At 64.2% G+C, this 17,091-nt stretch overlaps 1 protein-coding gene across 1 annotated transcript; it reads right to left on the bottom strand.

Annotated features, from left to right (window-relative positions):
• Positions 1-11,595: 11,595 nt before the first annotated feature.
• On the bottom strand, positions 11,596-14,390 carry LOC111940531 (inhibin beta C chain-like). The gene is made up of 2 exons (XM_086870344.1): positions 13,862-14,390; positions 11,596-13,281 (listed from the first exon to the last, which is right to left on the bottom strand). Exons 1-2 carry the CDS (start codon positions 14,148-14,150, stop codon positions 12,530-12,532), a joined length of 1,041 nt encoding a protein of 346 aa, XP_086726470.1. The 5' UTR covers positions 14,151-14,390; the 3' UTR covers positions 11,596-12,529.
• Positions 14,391-17,091: the final 2,701 nt, after the last annotated feature.

Below are 17,091 nucleotides of genomic sequence, written 5' to 3'. Positions count from 1 at the left end.
TGCCCGGTGGGTGCCCGGTGGGTGCCCGGTGGGTGCCAGGTGGGTGCCAGGTGGGTGCCAGGTGGGTGCCAGGTGGGTGACGTTCCCCCAGTCCCCCACATCCCACCTCTGAGCACCAGCACACGACAAGGGGCGGCTACACAACATCAAAAACACCCCAAAACCACCGGTCCCAGCCACAGGATGCTCTCCCCAACCCATGGGATCCACAGGGGCTCCCCAAACCGCGGTGGCCCCCCGAGCCGAGGAGGCAGGATGGGGCCGGGATCGCCGGGAGCCAATGGGAAGCGATGGGAAGCAACGGGAAGCAATGGGAACCATCCGGCGTCTCGCCCACCGCCGCGCTCGCCTCCCCCGCCGGCCGCACACCGCCGCGGCCCACCCAAGTCGCAGCCTTTGGGCATAAATTTGAGAGCCAGGCGCAGGCGGGATGAGGGGAATCTTCCCTCGCTCTCCTCCTGCCAAGAAACTCAAACTGAAACACATTCCTGCTCCTCTCTGCCAAGAAAACCAGGAGCGCAGCCAGCGGCGGGAGCTCTCGGAGCAGGGCTGGCTCCAGACGCCGAAACGCGGAGCGGGAGGGGGGTCAGGGCTGGCCGCCCCCCTCCCCCCCAGCTCCTCGCCTTTTATTTCCTGCAAACACATCTAAAATCTGTCATCTGGCTCCAGTTTCCTGAGGACACCGGGGAACGGGGCCGGGGGGAGAGGGAAGGAGATGGAGGGGAAGGCAGAAAGGGATGGAGGGAGTTTATGGGGTGCGACGTCGGGCTGGTGACACCGAGGGGTGCTGGGGGCAGAGAGACCCCAGCGCCGATGGGTGCTGGGGCAGAGATGCTGGGGAGGTGGGAGACAGACGTGGGCACTGACGGCTCTGAGGGACCAGAAGAGGAGGAGGAGGAGGAGAAGGCTGAAACCCCCCCTTCATCACCCCACGATGGGGCAGCCCCCCAGCGCAGCCCCCCAGCGCAGCCCGGACGGGACAGACCCCACGACAGCGCAGACAGACCCCCACTCCTGCTCCCACGTGCACCGGGAACGCTCCCGCTCCCCCCCAGCCCCCAGCCCTGGGTGCAGCGGGGCGGTTCCCACCCATCCCAGCCCCCGGGGGTCTCGGGGGGGTCCCTGCGCCCCCAGCCCCGGCAGGGTTAACCGGCCCGGAGCCCCACTGTGGAGGAATGCGATGTCAGGGCTGGATTAGCCCCCGCCGTCCGCAGCCCGGCCGCTCGGAGCTGTGTGTGGCACAATCCATCAGCCTCCGGCACAGCCCCCGGCGTGGGGGGCCGGGGGGGCTCGGGGGGCGGCGTGCGTGGGGCAGCCTCGCTGCTGGCAGCGCCTGGGTGAACACACGTGTTTGCTGCGTGTTCCCATGTGTGCGTGGGGATTCGCCTTAATGGGCGAGTGGGGGTTTTTTTTTTGGGGACGACGTCAGGATGGTGACAGCGGTGGGTGCTGGGAGAAGAGACACCCCAAAAAATCGAGGGGTGGTGGGAGCAGAGACACCCCAAAACTGGTGGGAGATGGAGCTGGGATGGTGAGAAGGGGGGAGGGAGGCAGATGTAGGGAATGTAGGGACACAGGGATGTGGGGCTGTGTCTGCACACGGGTGGGATGTGCACAATGAGGGGAGCTACAACACCTGATGGGGGGCCCGGTCACCCCAAATCCTCACTCAGGATCCTCCAGGGAGGAGCGAGGGAGGGCCAGAGCAGAGAGAACAGGCAGACAGAGGGAAGGGTGCGGTGCTGGGACAGGGGCCATGGTGGGGACACACCCAGAAGACCCCTGTGCACCAGGCTTTGCACTGGGGTGGGCAAACCTCTGAGCCCACCACAGGCACCCCAACAGCCCCAAACCCACCCAACCCTAACCCTAAACCCGGGCTGCGAGTCTCCTGGCTGGCAGGGATGTGTCAGGAGCCAATGCTGGCCAGGGCAGGGGGTCTGCCAGGGTCACTCCGACCCTCCCTGGTGCTGCACAGCGCCAGCACAGACTGCAGATTCCCCACGGAACAAACACCTTTCCTCTGCCCTAGGAGCTCAGCCTGGGGTGGGAACTGCTTTCCCTGACCCCAGATCTTCCTGGACTCTGCAGAAGCACCGTGTGGAACCCCCGACCCCCCCGTTAGGCCGGGCTTTAGGGCCAGCCCCAGCCCCTCCACATGGGGCAGCTAATCTGCCCAGGACTGCGGCTCCACAAAGCGCATCGCTTCAGGTTCAGGGGGTCTGAAAGGGGACGACTCAGGGTCACGATCCCGTGCTGGTGGGGGCTGCCGAGCTCGTTCCAAGGTGGTCCCCGGCCTGGAAAAGCTGAGGCGAGGAATAACCAGCTTAAGGCTGGAGATGGGAAGTTTATGCTGGTGTGGAGGGAAAGGCGCAGACACATCACTGCCAGGACAGACTTGGGACATCCCAGACTCCATCCTCCCTCTCCCAGCCCTGTCACACATCCTCATTCCCCACCCAATCCCAAAATTCTTCTCTGCCATTTGCAGCACTCCCACGGAGAGGATCTGAAATCCCTCCCCAGCCCACCCACCCCTCCCGGTGTCCCCCAGCACCCCAGTGCCACATCTCAGGGGACAAAACCATCTACCCCTCTCTGCCACGTGCACCCACACCCACCCAGGGCCGTGCACTGACACGTCTCTGGACGTGTTAACACACGCTGACACACGTGTGCTTCGGGGAAGGAAAGGCAGGCAGCCGGGTCCTGTGTACCCAGGGCAGGGATAACCCAGGGAGGGAGGCTGCAGATTCCCTGGAAAGAAGAGATTCCCAGCCCTCCACCTCAGTGGAGCTGCTCAGGAAGCCGTGGCGGGGTGGGGGGGCTCCATAGGTGGTCCCCAGGCGGGCGGGCGACCCTCGCTGCTGTTGTTTGCTTTGGCCCCCAGCACACGCTACCCCCCCAAATCACTCCCCTAAAGCCACTTCCACAGCCCTCACCTTCACCAGGCTGGAGGTTGGGTGGGGGAAAGGTTTTGGGGTGGAGGTGAGGGGGGCACACACATGGCAGCAGCTGCTGGAAGGAATTTTTATGCTTCCCTCTTCCTCCCCGGCGCTGAAGGGAAGCAACAACATGAAGGGAACATGTGGGACCCATAAAAGCCCAGCTCTGAGTCACGGCTGTGGGAGCCCCTGGCAGGCACCGCTCCCTCCCATGGCATTGGGCGGGTTGGGGACATCCTGGACGTCCTGCCATCCCCAGGGATCGAAGCTCAGACACGGCAAGTGGCAAAATCCATCCTTGCACCGCAGTCAGGGACTGACACTGAGCCCTTTCCTTCCCCAACAACTCCACCCTGCAGGATTCCTCCGAGGATGGGAGCGGGAGGATGTGCAGGACCCAGGAGGGACTCTGACACCCGCTAAAGGATGGGATACACAACAGGAATCCTGTTAATCTGTGCAATTGCCTTTGGCTTGTCATGCTGAGCAGCCTTGGGGATTTTGGGAGTTTCTCGGGGCAGGAGATCCCTCTGTGTGCTGAGGGCTGGAGGTGTGAGTGTCCTCATGCTGTTCCCCAAATCCCCAGCCATGCTTTCCCTGCTGGGATACATTTGTCTCTCCTGAAGTACCTGCCAGGAGTGGTGTTGGTGGCTTGTTCCTTGACTTGCTCTGTCCCCACACAACAACTCCACCCCTCGAGGATGTCCTGGGGGCACCATCCAGAGCTCTGCTCCCCTAAACCCTGGCCAGGAGTTGGACAGTGGGGTTTCAACATCTGGAAACATCCCCCAGCCTCACTCTGCATGCAGAAGAGCTGAAACCCGACTCTGTTTTGTCACTTGTTCCCACTCTGAGGCAGCTCTTTCATTTTATTTTATCAGCTGTTCACCTTGCTGTCCTGCAGCTTCCCAAGGCTTTGGATGTGCTGTGAGGATTGGGGTGAGCTCACTGTGCTCCTGTGGGAGCCTTCGGTCTCACGATGGACCAGGCTGGCCGAGACCTGGCCCTGAACAGAAGGCAACAAAAATCCCACCTGGATTTTTTTGGGATGCCACCCAATAAAAATACTGCCTGGGAGCGGCATCCAAACACTTTTTGAAGTGTGGACATGTGAAAATGTGCACAGCGTGTACAGGAGGGTACCTGTGCACGTGTGAGGACACGTGTGCAGAGGTTGGGAGGCTGGGAAGAGCACTGCTGCCCCAGGATAATGGGCTGGCACCGGGGCTGGAGCTGTGGGATGTCCTCAGGAGCTCTGGGTGAAGGGCAGGATGTCCCCAAGAACATCCCAGGAGCTCTGGGTGAAGGGTAGGATGTCCCCAGGAGCATCCCAGGAGCTCTGGGTGAAGGGCAGGATGTCCCCAAGAACATCCCAGGAGCTCTGGGTGAAGGGCAGGATGTCCCCAACAACATCCCAGGTGCTCTGGGTGAAGGACAGAATGTCCCCAACAACATCCCAGGTGCTCTGGGTGAAGGGCAGGATGTCCCCAAGAACATCCCAGGTGCTCTGGGTGAAGGGCAGGATGTCCCCAAGAACATCCCAGGAGCTCTGGGTGAAGGGCAGGATGTCCCCAAGAACATCCCAGGTGCTCTGAGTGAAGGGCAGGATGTCCCCAAGAACATCCCAGGAGCTCTGGGTGAAGGGTAGGATGTCCCCAGGAACATCCCAGGTGCTCTGAGTGAAGAGCAGGATGTCCCCAAGAACATCCCAGGTGCTCTGGGTGAAGAGCAGGATGTCCCCAAGAACATCCCAGGTGCTCTGGGTGAAGGGCAGGATGTCCCCAGGAGCATCCCAGGTGCTCTGGGTGAAGGACAGAATGTCCCCAGGAGCATCCCAGGTGCTCTGGGTGAAGGGCAGGATGTCCCCAAGAACATCCCAGGAGCTCTGGGTGAAGGGCAGGATGTCCCCAAGAACATCCCAGGAGCTCTGGGTGAAGGGCAGGATGTCCCCAGGAGCATCCCAGCAGCTCTGGGTGAAGGGCAGGATGTCCCCAAGAACATCCCAGGTGCTCTGGGTGAAGGGCCCTCAATCTCTTCCAGCCCACCCACCCTTGGAACTGTGGAATTATTAAGGTTGGAAAAGCCCTTCAGGATCATCAAATCCAACCCTTAATCCAACATTGACACGGCAACCACCAACCCACATCCCCAAATGCCACATCCACATCAGTTTTGAACAATTTCAGGGATTTTGTAACTGCTGGAGTGGTGGTGTGCCAGTGCCTGATCACCCTGCCAGTGAAGGAATTTTCCCTAATATCCAATCCGAACGTCCCGAGGTGCAAGTTCCCAGGTTCTGGGCAGTGAGGTTGGGGTCCCACCCGGAGCCTGAGCTCCACGCCCGCCTCCCCACGGGCTGTCCCGCCCGGCCGGCGCGTCACAAGGTGTCCGTGCTGACTCACTCCGGGATGGAAACTTCCCTGCTCCAGGGAGATCCTCGCAGCTCAGCCAGCTCCAGCACGGAGTTTATTCCACCACCTCCCACCAGACCAGCCCTGGGGGCCCGGAGACGCTCGGCTCCCAACCTGCCCTCGGTTTTGTGATGGAAAACACCCTGGAATATGGGGGAGATGAGGATTCCCCCCAAGCAGCCATACCCTGTCCCGTGCAGAGGCAGCCTCTGCCTCAGCTGGAAGCAGCAGGAAAACTGGAAAGCTTTCCTAGGTCTGAATTTCTGGAGAAGAAACTTCATCCAGCTCCTTCCTCCTCCCTTCCCCCCAAACCCAGTGCCCACCCGCATCCATCAGCTCAGGTTTGGCACACGCAGGAGCGCGGGAGGAAACTCCTGGAATCAGGGTGTTCAACAGCATCTGCCAGGTCCCCAAATCGCTTCCAGGGCTGGGAGCGGGACCCCAGCTGTGCCTGGAGTATCCAGCAGTTTCCCAGTCCCCAAACACAGCACTGGAATGCCACAGCCATTCCTCAGCCGCCTTCTCTCTGTCCTCACCATCCTCCCGGGAGAGGCTGCAGCCCTCACACTGCCAGCAGAGCGCTGGGAGTCCCCCAAATTCCAGAGCCATCGCTCAGCTCCGTCCTCTCCATCCTCTCCATCCCCATCCTCTCGGGCGAGGTGCAGCCCCCACGCCGTTACCGCAGGGCCGGGTGCCATCGCACGGCCTGGCAGGACATCAGGGGGCCTGGGAGCACCCATTATCCCCTCGCCAAGCCCTCGGAGCCGTGCCAGGGCCCCGGGAACAGCGGCTGCTGCCCGTGGGGTCCATCCGGCCGCTCCGGCCCTGCGGCCACCCCCGCGCCCGGCCAAAGCTCCTGGGTGCGGGGGCCCACGAGGCGGGTGCTGGAGCTCTGTGGACACCGCGGCCGGTGGGATACGAGGCTCGGGGTGGCCGGGGGCTGGCAGGGTGGGTGGCACAGCTGGCACAGCCCCCCGGGACAGCTCTGCGGCTGCTGCGTCACCGCGGCCGGGACAGCAACTTTCACTTGGTTGCTGCTCCTAATCCAACATCCCAAATCCAGGCAGAGCCGGCAGCCCCCAGGAGCCCCCAGGAGCCCCCAGCAGTCCTCGGTACCGAACCCCTCCAGCCCCGAATCAGCCTCCCTTCCGCGGGCTGCGAGCGGCTCCGCCGGCCCGGCGCGGCCGTCCCAGCCCACCCACACACCGAGCCCATCTCCCACCCACCGGGCGCTCAAAGCGCGGCGGGAGCGTGCGGACGTGGGCGGGAGCACGAGGGGACGTGACGGGGCACGCGTGGGGCCGATCCCCTCTGCCCGCCCCGCGTGGCCGGTCCCCCCACGCCGGGAGCCCCGCTGGAAGTCCCGGTCCCCCCACGGAGCCCACGGGACGGCCCGCGGAGGAATCGGCGCCATCCCGGGAGCGAAGATCCCGCGGCCCGGACCCGCCCGACGGCTCCTACCTCGGAGGGGGGATCCGAACGGCCCCGGACGGGGCGGCGGCTCCGTGTCCCCCGTTCCCCCGGTGGCGGCCGCGGCGGTTCGATCTGGGAGAGAAGCGGCACATCCAGGGGGGACGGCGGCGGCGGCCGGGATGGGGCGGGACGGGACGGGACGGGACGGCGCCCCCCGCACTCCCCCGGCCCGCCCCGGGCGCCGGGAGTAAGTTACCGGAGCCCCGCGGGGGCGGCGGATCCCGGCGGGTCCTGCTCCGCCAACTGCGGCGGCGGCGGCGCCGATCGCGCTCGGGACGGAGACCCCGGCCGGGAGCGGCGGCCCCGAAAACCCGGGATGGATCCGGGACACGCACGGCCCCGCGCCCGCGCGCACCCCCCACGCGCGCACCGCTCCCGCTCGCTCCCGGCCGCCGCAGCCCCACGCGTGGCCGTGGGGTGTCCCGCGGGTCCCGCACACACGCGCAGGGTGGGGGACACGCGTGGCCGCCTGCGCGCGCGGACACGGGGCGCGTGTGCCGGGACCCCCGCGCCGGTGCCCACCCGTGTGAGGGATCGCGCGTGCAGGTGTAAGCGCGCACACGGTGCACACGCGTGTGCGAGCGTGGGCACAGCCCTCGCGCGCGTGCCCGCGGGGGACACGGCCCACGCGCACCCGGGGGTGACATTCTCCAGCCCACGGACACGCGGGGGGGACACAGCGCGGTTACACGCGCACGGACACGCGGGGGCACAGCCGCCACCCCACGCACACGCAGGGGATGCAGCACCGCACACGAGGAGCACGAGCGGGGTCGCGGGCTCCACGCACACGAGGGTTACACTCACAAACAGGGACACAGCCCGCACACGAACACCCGCGGGTCGCACCGACACGCGTGGGGGACACCCCGCAGCCCACGGACACGCACACGCAGGAGGCAGAGCCCGTGCAGGGGAGACACCAAAGTCCCACTCACACTCAAGGGGCGAAGACCCCGCACCCGCCGGGTGCCACATCCCACGCACACGCGGAGTGACACAACCCACGCACACGCGGGGTCACACTCCCAGCCCCTAACCCTGACCCCAAAAATTACAGATATTTATTTTAAATTAACATCGCCCTTTCTGTTCTGCCCGCGCACACGCGGGGAGCGCAGCGCACGCTCTCAGGGGGCACCCGGGCTGGGGGGGTCGCCCCCTCCAGCCCACCCGTGGGACACGTCCCAGCCCCGGGGGTCGCTCCCGGGCGGGGGTCGGGGCTGGGCCGGGGGCTGCGCACGGCGGGGCGGCGCCCCCTGGTGGCGGCGGGTGGCGCCCGTGACCGGGGCGAGCCCCGAAGGTGGCGGAGCCGTTCTGCGCGTCCCCGCTGAGCCCGGAGCCGCTTACCGGGATTACACAGCTCTGGTGTGCCCGGCATTGGCCTGTCCCCTGTCCCTTGTCCCCTGTCCCCTGTCCCCTGTCCCCTGTCCCCTATCCCCTGTCCCCTGTCCCCTGTCCCCTGTCCCCCGTCCCCTGTCCCCTGTCCCTTTTCCCCTATCCCCTGTCCCCTGTCCCTTGTCCTCTGTCCCCTGTCCCCTATCCCCTGTCCCCTGTCCCTTGTCCCTTGTCCCCTGTCCCCTGTCCCCTGTCCCCTATCCCCTGTCCCCTGCCCCCTATCCCCTGTCCCCTGTCCCTTGTCCCCTATCCCCTGTCCCCTGTCCCCTATCCCCTGTACCCTGTACCCTGTCCCCTGTCCCCTGTCCCCCGTCCCCTGTCCCCTATCCCCTGTCCCCTATCCCCTGTCCCCTATCCCCTGTACCCTGTACCCTGTCCCCTGTCCCCCGTCCCCTGTCCCCTGTCCCTTTTCCCCTATCCCCTGTCCCCTGTCCCTTGTCCTCTGTCCCCTGTCCCCTATCCCCTGTCCCCTGTCCCTTGTCCTCTGTCCCCTGTCCCCTATCCCCTGTCCCCTGTCCCCTGTCCCCCGGTGTCATCGCGCACCGGGGGTGGCTGCACATCCTTCACGGTGTCACCGCTCCGGGACCCCCAGGGCAGAGGGGCAGCACGGGGACACAGTGACAGCATTTCGCGAGCTCTCAGCCCCCAGCCGTGGCCTGCAGAACCCATTCCCTGCCTCAGTTACCCTCCCCACTGTCCTCATCTGAGCTCCTTCCCTGCTGCCCCTCAACACAGCGGGGGTGAGGAGGGGTCTCTGCTCCCCGGGGAGCCCCCAGCACACAGGGAGATGACAGCGCCTGCAGGGTCAGCCCCTTCCTCTGGCAAGGGGGGGAAACATCCAGCGGGGGCCCGGGGGGCCTCCAGAGCCTGCCGAGGCTCGAGTCCCACCACAGCAGCCCCAGAGCAGGGCCCAGGGGGTGGGCAGAGGTGAGGGGGTGGGTGCAGGGGAGGGGGTGGGCACAGGAGAAGGGTGGGCGCAGGTGAGGGGTGGGTGCAGGTGAGGGGTGGGCACAGGTGAGGGGTGGGTGCAGGTGAGGGGGTGGGTGCAGGTGAGGGGTGGATGCAGGTGAGGGGTGGGCACAGGTGAGGGGTGGGTGCAGGTGAGGGGGTGGGCGCAGGTGAGGGGTGGGCGCAGGTGAGGGGTGGGTGCAGGTGAGGGGTGGGCGCAGGTGAGGGGGTGGGCGCAGGTGTGGGGTGGGTGCAGGTGAGGGGGTGGGCGCAGGGGAGGGGGTGGGCGCAGGTGAGGGGTGGGTGCAGGGGAGGGGGTGGGTGCAGGTGAGGGGGTGGGTGCAGGTGAGGGGTGGGTGCAGGTGAGGGGGTGGGCGCAGGGGAGGGGGTGGGCGCAGGTGAGGGGTGGGTGCAGGGGAGGGGGTGGGTGCAGGTGAGGGGGTGGGTGCAGGTGAGGGGTGGGTGCAGGTGAGGGGGTGGGTGCAGGTGAGGGATGGGTGCAGGTGAGGGGTGGGCGCAGGTGAGGGGTGGGCACAGGTGAGGGGTGGGTGCAGGTGAGGGGTGGGCGCAGGTGAGGGGTGGGCACAGGTGAGGGGGTGGGCGCAGGTGTGGGGTGGGTGCAGGTAAGGGGTGGGTGCAGGTGTGGGGTGGGTGCAGGTGAGGGGTGGGCGCAGGTGAGGGGTGGGTGCAGGTAAGGGGTGGGTGCAGGGGAGGGGTGGGCAGAGGTGAGGGGGTGGGTGCAGGTGAGGGGTGGGCACAGGTGAGGGGTGGGTGCAGGTGAGGGGTGGGTGCAGGTGAGGGGGTGGGTGCAGGTGAGGGGGTGGGCACAGGTGAGGGGTGGGTGCAGGGGAGGAACCGCCTCCACCCCCGTTTTGTAACGATCATAAGCGGCTCAGCAGCTTTACCCCTGCCATGAGTGTGACCCTGGATAAGCTGCTTGGGCTCCGGGGACTCGCCCCGAGCCCACCCCCCTCTCCTGACCATGGGCGAGACTGTCCCAGGTCCCCTCTGCCACCGGCTCCCAGCCCCTGGGTGGAACCAACACCTGGGCACCCCCTCGGAGCAGCTCTCACCCACCACAGCCCGACCCTGCCACATCCCTCACCTCGCCAATAATCCTCATCTCCTGTTTGGGAAAGTCAAAGCAGCTCAGAGCAGGGCCGGATGATGCCCCAGGTGAGGGATTTAGCGGTGCCACCGTGGCCAGCTCAGCACCTCGGCGTGGGGGCAGCGTGTCAGTGTGTCAGTGAGTCAGCACACGCGTGTGGACAGCCCCTCCACACGGGAACACACCCACTGCCACGGGGAAAACAGAGGAAAACCTCCCTCACTGACAACAGCAAACCCATTTCTGCTGCCTCGGTGGGATGCTCCACGTGGCTGGATGCATTCTGTACCGAAACTCTGATTTGGGAGGGGAACGGGGAGGCTCTGCAGGCACCGCACACATCTCCATGTGCTTCCTGGAGATGCAGCTCCCAGCGTGTGCACGGCAGCACGTGCCCCCAGGACCCGGACTGGGGCTGTGGGAGCACCCGGGAGGCCGAGGCATCCTGCAGCCACCGCTGGCTTTTGCCCACGGCAGGGATATTTTGGGAGCGGGGTGATGGCCGCAGTGCCCCGGCTGCCGGGGGTTGCCCGCTGCACCGGCTGATGAAAGCCGCCCTTTGATCGCTGGCAGGGCCAAGCTGGGAAATCAAGGAGGTTTGTCCCCAGATAAAACAGCCCCAAACTGAGCTTTGAGCGGGTGCTTGCGCAACGGGGAGCCAGGCCAGCGTGTGGGATCGCAGCGGGATGAGAAGGGGGCATTGCCTCCTGCTCCAGGAGCATCCCACCCCAAATCCCGCAGGAGACTCCCCATCAGCCACCAGAGCCCGTGTCTGTGGTGGGGCTGAGGCTGGGGTCTCTGGGTGGTGTTTTGGGGAGCACATGAGGGGGATTAGGGAGGTGGGACATCGTCAGAGGGTGTGCAGTGGGGCCCAGGATTTGGGGCTGGGCTGTGGCTCAGCATTTGGAATCACCCCCCTGGAGCCAGAGTGACCAGAGCTCCATCTGGGGTTGCTCCAGGTGGAGAACAGCATCTCCCCGCTGGCTGATGCCTCCCAGTACCTGCCCTGCTGGGACACAGCTTTGATGCTCCCACTGCAGACCCCAGTGAGGTGGTACCTGATTCCCAGCCCCTGCCTGATTCCTGGGAACCCCATTTGAGGCAGGGCCCCCCTGCAGAGGCCTCGTGAGCACTCCAGGAGCCCCTCAAACCCCCCAGCTTCCCACATCTTCCGCTCTGGCAGTGATGTGCAGCCCCTGTGCTACTCCTGCCCCAGTCCCTGAGGGATCTGGGCCCTTCTGGCCGAGCAGGACCCCTCTCCCTCATCCCATCTGTGTGGTGGTCCCAGGAAAAATCAGCCAGAGCCTGGATCTTGCATTTCCACCCGTTTATTTGGGAAGCTGCACCAAAATGTTGTGTAATAAATTAAAGAGGAGGTCATGTGGGTGCACAAGAAGGGGGAAGGCAGAGTGGGATCTTCAGCAGAGGATGGAGCACCAGGGTGTCCCAACGGCTGCAAAAACCAGTGGCACAAACCAAATCTGTTCCTTGAGTGAGGTCTTGAAGGCAAAGTTTGAGGCAGATCTCCCCTTATGGAGGCACCAGGCTGGAGGAGACCCGGCTGGTGGGTGGGAGCAGGGGAGGAAAGCACAAACCCTGGGACAGGGGGAGAACACCAGGACCTCCAAGTTTGGTCCTCACAGCTCCACACCCTCCAGGGATCTGAGAACTTTGTCCAGTCACTGATGTTTCGAGTTTCGTGATGAAGTTGTACCCTTCATCCTCCTCTCCCAGGCCTGTTATTTGTGCCCCATTCCATCTGTCCCCAGAAGGAGGCCTGAGTTGGATGCAGGAAGGTTTTTTCCAGAAGGGAAGCAAGCAGGACTGCTTTGTCCTCCAGATTCCCATGTGGAGGAAACAGCTCCGTTTCTGCATCCACTCTGCCCCCAAGGAAGCCCCGTCCCAACCACTCATCAGACACTGAGTGAACCAAACGGGGCCCCCACAGCACCAGGAGTGCGGGCTCAGCTTGGGAACAGCTCAGGCAGGGATGTCCAGAGTCATCAACATGCACAGCCCAGGCCTGGGCAGTCCAGTGTGGCTGTGGCTCTGTCCCATGTCCCCAGAGCCCCCTGCTCCAGGCACTCTCTGCAGATTCCCTGCTCCCCCCGGTGAGATCCTCTCCCTCCCAACCTTTCCAAAGGAGTCCATTGCACCGAGGGCTGCCTCCAGCTCATGGAGCTCCCTCCCGCTCCACCAGAGGGACGGTCCTGGAGAAAAGGGGACCCAGCACAGCTCCCCCAGCCCTAACTACAGCCACAAGCATCAACAATCATGTCGGGAATGTCAGTCTTGACGATATTGCTGTTGCGATCGAAGTAGAGGACGGAGAGCGGCCTGCGCCGCGTGGGCACGCAGCAGGAATGCCCCGACGCCTGGATGTTGTTGGCTTTGACGAGGTTGAAGACGGCCGTGTGGAAGGAAGAGGCCATGCCAGGGCTGCCTGCCACGTGCAGAGGGCACTGGCCCACGCAGTAATTTATCTGGTAGCCCTCGGGCTTGATGATCCAGTCGTTCCAGCCGATGTCGCGGAAATCCACGTAGTAATCCTTGCGGCAGCACAGCTTGGAGTTCTGGCTGCAGCGGAGGCTGCGCTTGGCCACGCGGTGTTCGGGCTCCCTCACCTTCACCTTGGTCACCAGGAAGGGCTGGTGGGACCGGCTGGCATTGATCTGAGCCATGACATCGCTGCCATCCCCGTGGCTCTCCAGTTCCAGCCGCAGGCTCCGGCTCTGCCCCCCGGGGAAGCTCCGCGGGGCCGGCAGGAGGGGGAAGGAGCTCCAGCCGCTGCCAGCCGAGCTCAGCCGCCTCTCCCCCAGCAGAGTGCGATTGCCCCCCGCCACGGCACCGGCTTCGCCGGCCAGGAAGATCCTCAGGGTGAGGCTGGCCCGGGGCACTCGCAGGTAGAGCCAGAGCTGAGCCTGCAGGATGCGAATGTCCTGGTCCTGCGCCTGGCTGAACTGGAACTGCAGCCCCAAACTGGAGGGAGATGTGAGATCTGAGGGGAGAAAGGGATGAGGAGGTGAGCGCTGAGGGATGCTCCCCGGCCATCCAGCGAGTCAAAACTTCCAGTTTCGTCTGTCCTTCACCCTTTCCCGGGAATGCAGGCTCCGGAATGGGGGCCTGTCCCACACTCCTGGCAGAAGGGGGGCCTGCTCTCACCTGACTCTTCTTCACGGGGTGAGGCTGGAAAGTGTTTCCAGCCCCCCAAGCTAATCCTGCAGCTCCCAGCTCGGGAGTCCCAGGCACCCTGAGGAGCCTCATGTTCTGGGGAGACGGGGGACGGGCATTGCAGCCCCTCGGGTGCAGCGTTCTCACAGGCAGGAGCAGGAGAGGAACCACCTCCCCCTCCCAGGCTGAGCCCTCTCGCAGCGGCGGCACAGGGATGTCACCGATGCGCGACAGGCGCGGTGACTCCCGGGTTACCCCGAGCCCGCGTGGCTCCGGGTCCCCGCACCCCGCGGGGCTGCGCGTCCCTGGGGGTCCCCAGGGCGCAGGACACCCTCGTCCCGGGGCTCACCGGGCTCACCGTGCCCCTTCGGAGGCCGCGTGGGCGCCCACGGGGGTCGCGCACCCACCTGTCTCCGCGAAACTGATGATCTCGTAGCCCTGCTCCTCCTCCTCCTCCTCGCCGGTAACACCGGGGCTCCGCCGGGCGCCTCCCGCCTGCAGCCGCCGCAGGGCCCGAGCCACGGCGGCGCGGGGCACAGCGTGGGCGAGCCGGGGTCGATCGCGGAGCCTCAGCTTTTCCAGCAGCTGCTTCTTGGCCACCTCCTCCAGCAGCCGCCGCTCCGCGCCCGCCGGGCACGACGGCTCTGCCGCCGCGCACAGAACCGCGGCCAGCAGCAGCCACGGGCCCGCCGCCATCCGCGCCCACCGGACGGGACGGGATGAGCACCGGGAGCGGCACTGACGGGGCGGGACCGGCACCGGCACAGCGGGACCGGCACCGATGGGAAGGGAGCGGCACCGGGAGCGGTACCGGGAGCGGCACCGGGAGCGGTGCGGCGGGGACGGGGACAGGACAGGGACGGGAGCGGCACCGGGAGCGGCACCGGGAGCGGTGCGGCGGGGACGGGGACAGGACAGGGACGGGAGCGGCACCGGGAGCGGTGCGGCGGGGCCCGCTTTGGGCACCTGCGGCCGGGGGCGGTCCCGCCGCCCCCCCGCCCCCCGCCATTGGCCGCCGCACCTGCCCGTCCCGTCCCGTCCCGTCCCGTCCCGTCCCGTCCCGTCCCGTCGGGGATTACCGGGATTAGCACCCCACCCCCGCCTCCCCGCGGGGGGGTCGGTGAGCAGCCCCCCACCCTCCCCCGTTCCCCGCCGACCCTCGGGTGGCTGCGGGAGGAGCCCCACGGGGAGCCGAGCACCGGCCCCGCCGTGCCCGCGGGGGCTGAGCACGAGTGAGGAGTGAGGGGTCGTACGGGGGAGGCTCCCACGGGTGTGCACAAACACGGAATGTGCGGAGCTCTGTGGGCAAGGGGCTCTGTGAGAGCTGGGATCTGCCCACGGGGAAGAGAAACCCCAGTGGGATCCTCCAAAACCTTCAGGGAGTGAGGGCTGGGGCAATTCCTGCCCGGTGGAGGAGCCCCAGCACCAGAGCAGCCAGCCAGAGGATTCCAGCTCCGCTGCCCATCCATGGATCCCACAGAGCTGCCCCAGCCTGGGCTCTGCTCCCCCCTGGGCACCCTCGAGCCATCCTGGCGGCGACAGTCCCGTTGGGTGCTGACAGAGGACCCAGCAGGGATCAAGGGGCTCCTGGGCTGACCCCACAGCTCCTGGGGACTGTCACATCTCTGGGTTTTGTCACTCCCAACAGGTGATGGGTTTGGGGGTCTGAGCCCACCCCTTGCACCCGCTGGTCCCTCGGGGCAGAGTTGGGAAGGGCCGGTGAATGCGTGCACTGTATTCCCTCCTCCTCACACAACAAAAAGGGGATTTGTGTGTCCTGAGGACTCAGGAGGTGACAGCCAGTGCCACACCACCTGCAGATGTTTCTCGGACTCTTTGGAGCGGGATGTGCAGGCTGAGGCAGGGCAGGGGCTAGCAGAAACCTCAGGAAAATGATGCAAGATGCCACGGTGTTGGGGGATTGGCAGAGCCCAGCTGGAGCAGGGAAGGCAGGGAACTTGAAGCCCTGCCAGGCCGGTGCTCCGGCATGTCCTGTGCCCACCGCGCCGTGCACCGACTCCAAGGTCTTGACCACACGGAGCCCCTGGCCCTGGCCAAGCCGGAGGTGCCATGTAAACAGAGTCTGGGAAAAAGCACCCACCACAGGTGATGCAACCACGGAGCAAAGGGGCAAAGGGCTCAGCTGGTTGGGCCCGCTGGCAGCTCCCAGAATAGCCCAGGAATGTCAACAGAGAGGAAAGAGTGGGCACAGGCTGGCCTGGGAGCACGGATCCCACAGGGGCTGGGAGCCCTGGCTGCAGGCAGGAGCAGGATGGAGCCAGTGGCACTTCCAGCCAGGCACAGGGCACTCGTGCACACGGGGAAAGATGCTCCCACATGGAGAGCGGCGTTTTAAACCCAGGACCAGGGGTGATGTGTTCCCGCTGACAGGATGGAGTTAGATGGGATATGGGGAAGCAATTCCTCACGGTGAGGTTGGTGAGGCACTGGCACAGATTGCTCAGAGAAGCCGCTCCCTGAAGTGTTCAAGAGGTTGGACAGGGCTTGGAGCAACCTGGGCTGGTGGAAGGTGTCCCTGCCCATGACAAGGGGTGGAACTGGATGAGCTTTAAGGTCCCTTCCAGCCCAAACCATCCTGGATTCTATGATGCAGTTACACATGTCCAGGCCCCCTCCCAAATATCTGCACTCCTGCTCCATTTTGGACACTCCTTGTGCCCCACAGACCCTGCTGTGCTGTATTCCCCCATCCCTGCCAGGTCCCAGAGGCAGGGCTGGGGCTGGGGCACAGCAGGAAACAGGACACAAAGGGTGGGAGAATGGATGAGGCACCCCCCAAAACACCCACCCTCCATTCCAGGCTGGGAGCGGGGTGACCCCAAAGGGAACCTGTCAAACCTGCCTGGATCCCTCTTGTTGGAGTCAGAGGCACAGAGAGCATGCCCTTATCTCTGATACCTGGCTCTGACATCAAATAAAACATTGAATTTCATAGAACACCATGAAAACAACTGTTAAAGATAGATAGAAAAACTAAAAGTGTGAGTGTGTAAATAGAGAGTTTTCTGAAGTCACTGGGTGAAAAAGTTTAGAGTTTAAATTAGTTTAGAGAAAAGAAGATAAGATGAAAGATTTAAGGTGCTGTCTCTTGTCCTCCTTTCTTCTTCATCTCTTCTAGAGGTTTTTGGGTAATAATAAGTGATTAGATGGACTGACACAGTGCAGCACACAGGTGTTGGGTCATGGGGTCACTAAGAAAAATAATTTACATGTGTATTGTTAATTGGATGAAAATAAATATAAAGATAAAAGAGCTGCATATTTTGAGGCCATTTTGTGCCGTTCAAGCCAATCTGAGCCAGGTGATGGTGGATTGAACTTGAGCAGAAAATCTGGGGAAGACCTGCCAAATCTTTTGATAATATATTAATAAACACGAGAAACAAAAACCTAACGAGCCTTTAAAGTATTCTTCTTGACACAGAACTGAGATAAGCAAAACTCCCTGTGAAGGAATATCCCAGAAAAAACTCAACCCTGATGTCCTGGCGTGACTTTATGATACTGGTATCCCAAATAGCCAATATATTTATGTTATATATTAAGTTCTGCACCTTTAAGACTGGCTCTGAGAGCTAAAGAAGCTCAAAGCTGAAGTTTTAAAGAAATATCCCAC

The sequence above is a fragment of the Cyanistes caeruleus genome, chromosome 32 (genome assembly GCF_971803275.1).
Source record: "Cyanistes caeruleus chromosome 32, bCyaCae1.hap1.1, whole genome shotgun sequence".
Classification (NCBI taxonomy): Eukaryota; Metazoa; Chordata; class Aves; order Passeriformes; family Paridae; genus Cyanistes; species Cyanistes caeruleus.
The sequence above is the reverse complement of the archived record's forward strand: the minus strand, read 5'-3'. Positions and strand labels throughout refer to the sequence as shown.

Excerpts from the sequence above, each read along its gene's own strand:
- LOC111940531 (XM_086870344.1), bottom strand. The coding sequence starts at position 14,150 with ATGGCGGCGGGCCCGTGGCTGCTGCTGGCCGCGGTTCTGTGCGCGGCG. Across the intron at positions 13,282-13,861 it reads CATCAGTTTCGCGGAGACAG|ATCTCACATCTCCCTCCAGT; the intron begins GTGGGTGCGCGA and ends TTCTCCCCTCAG.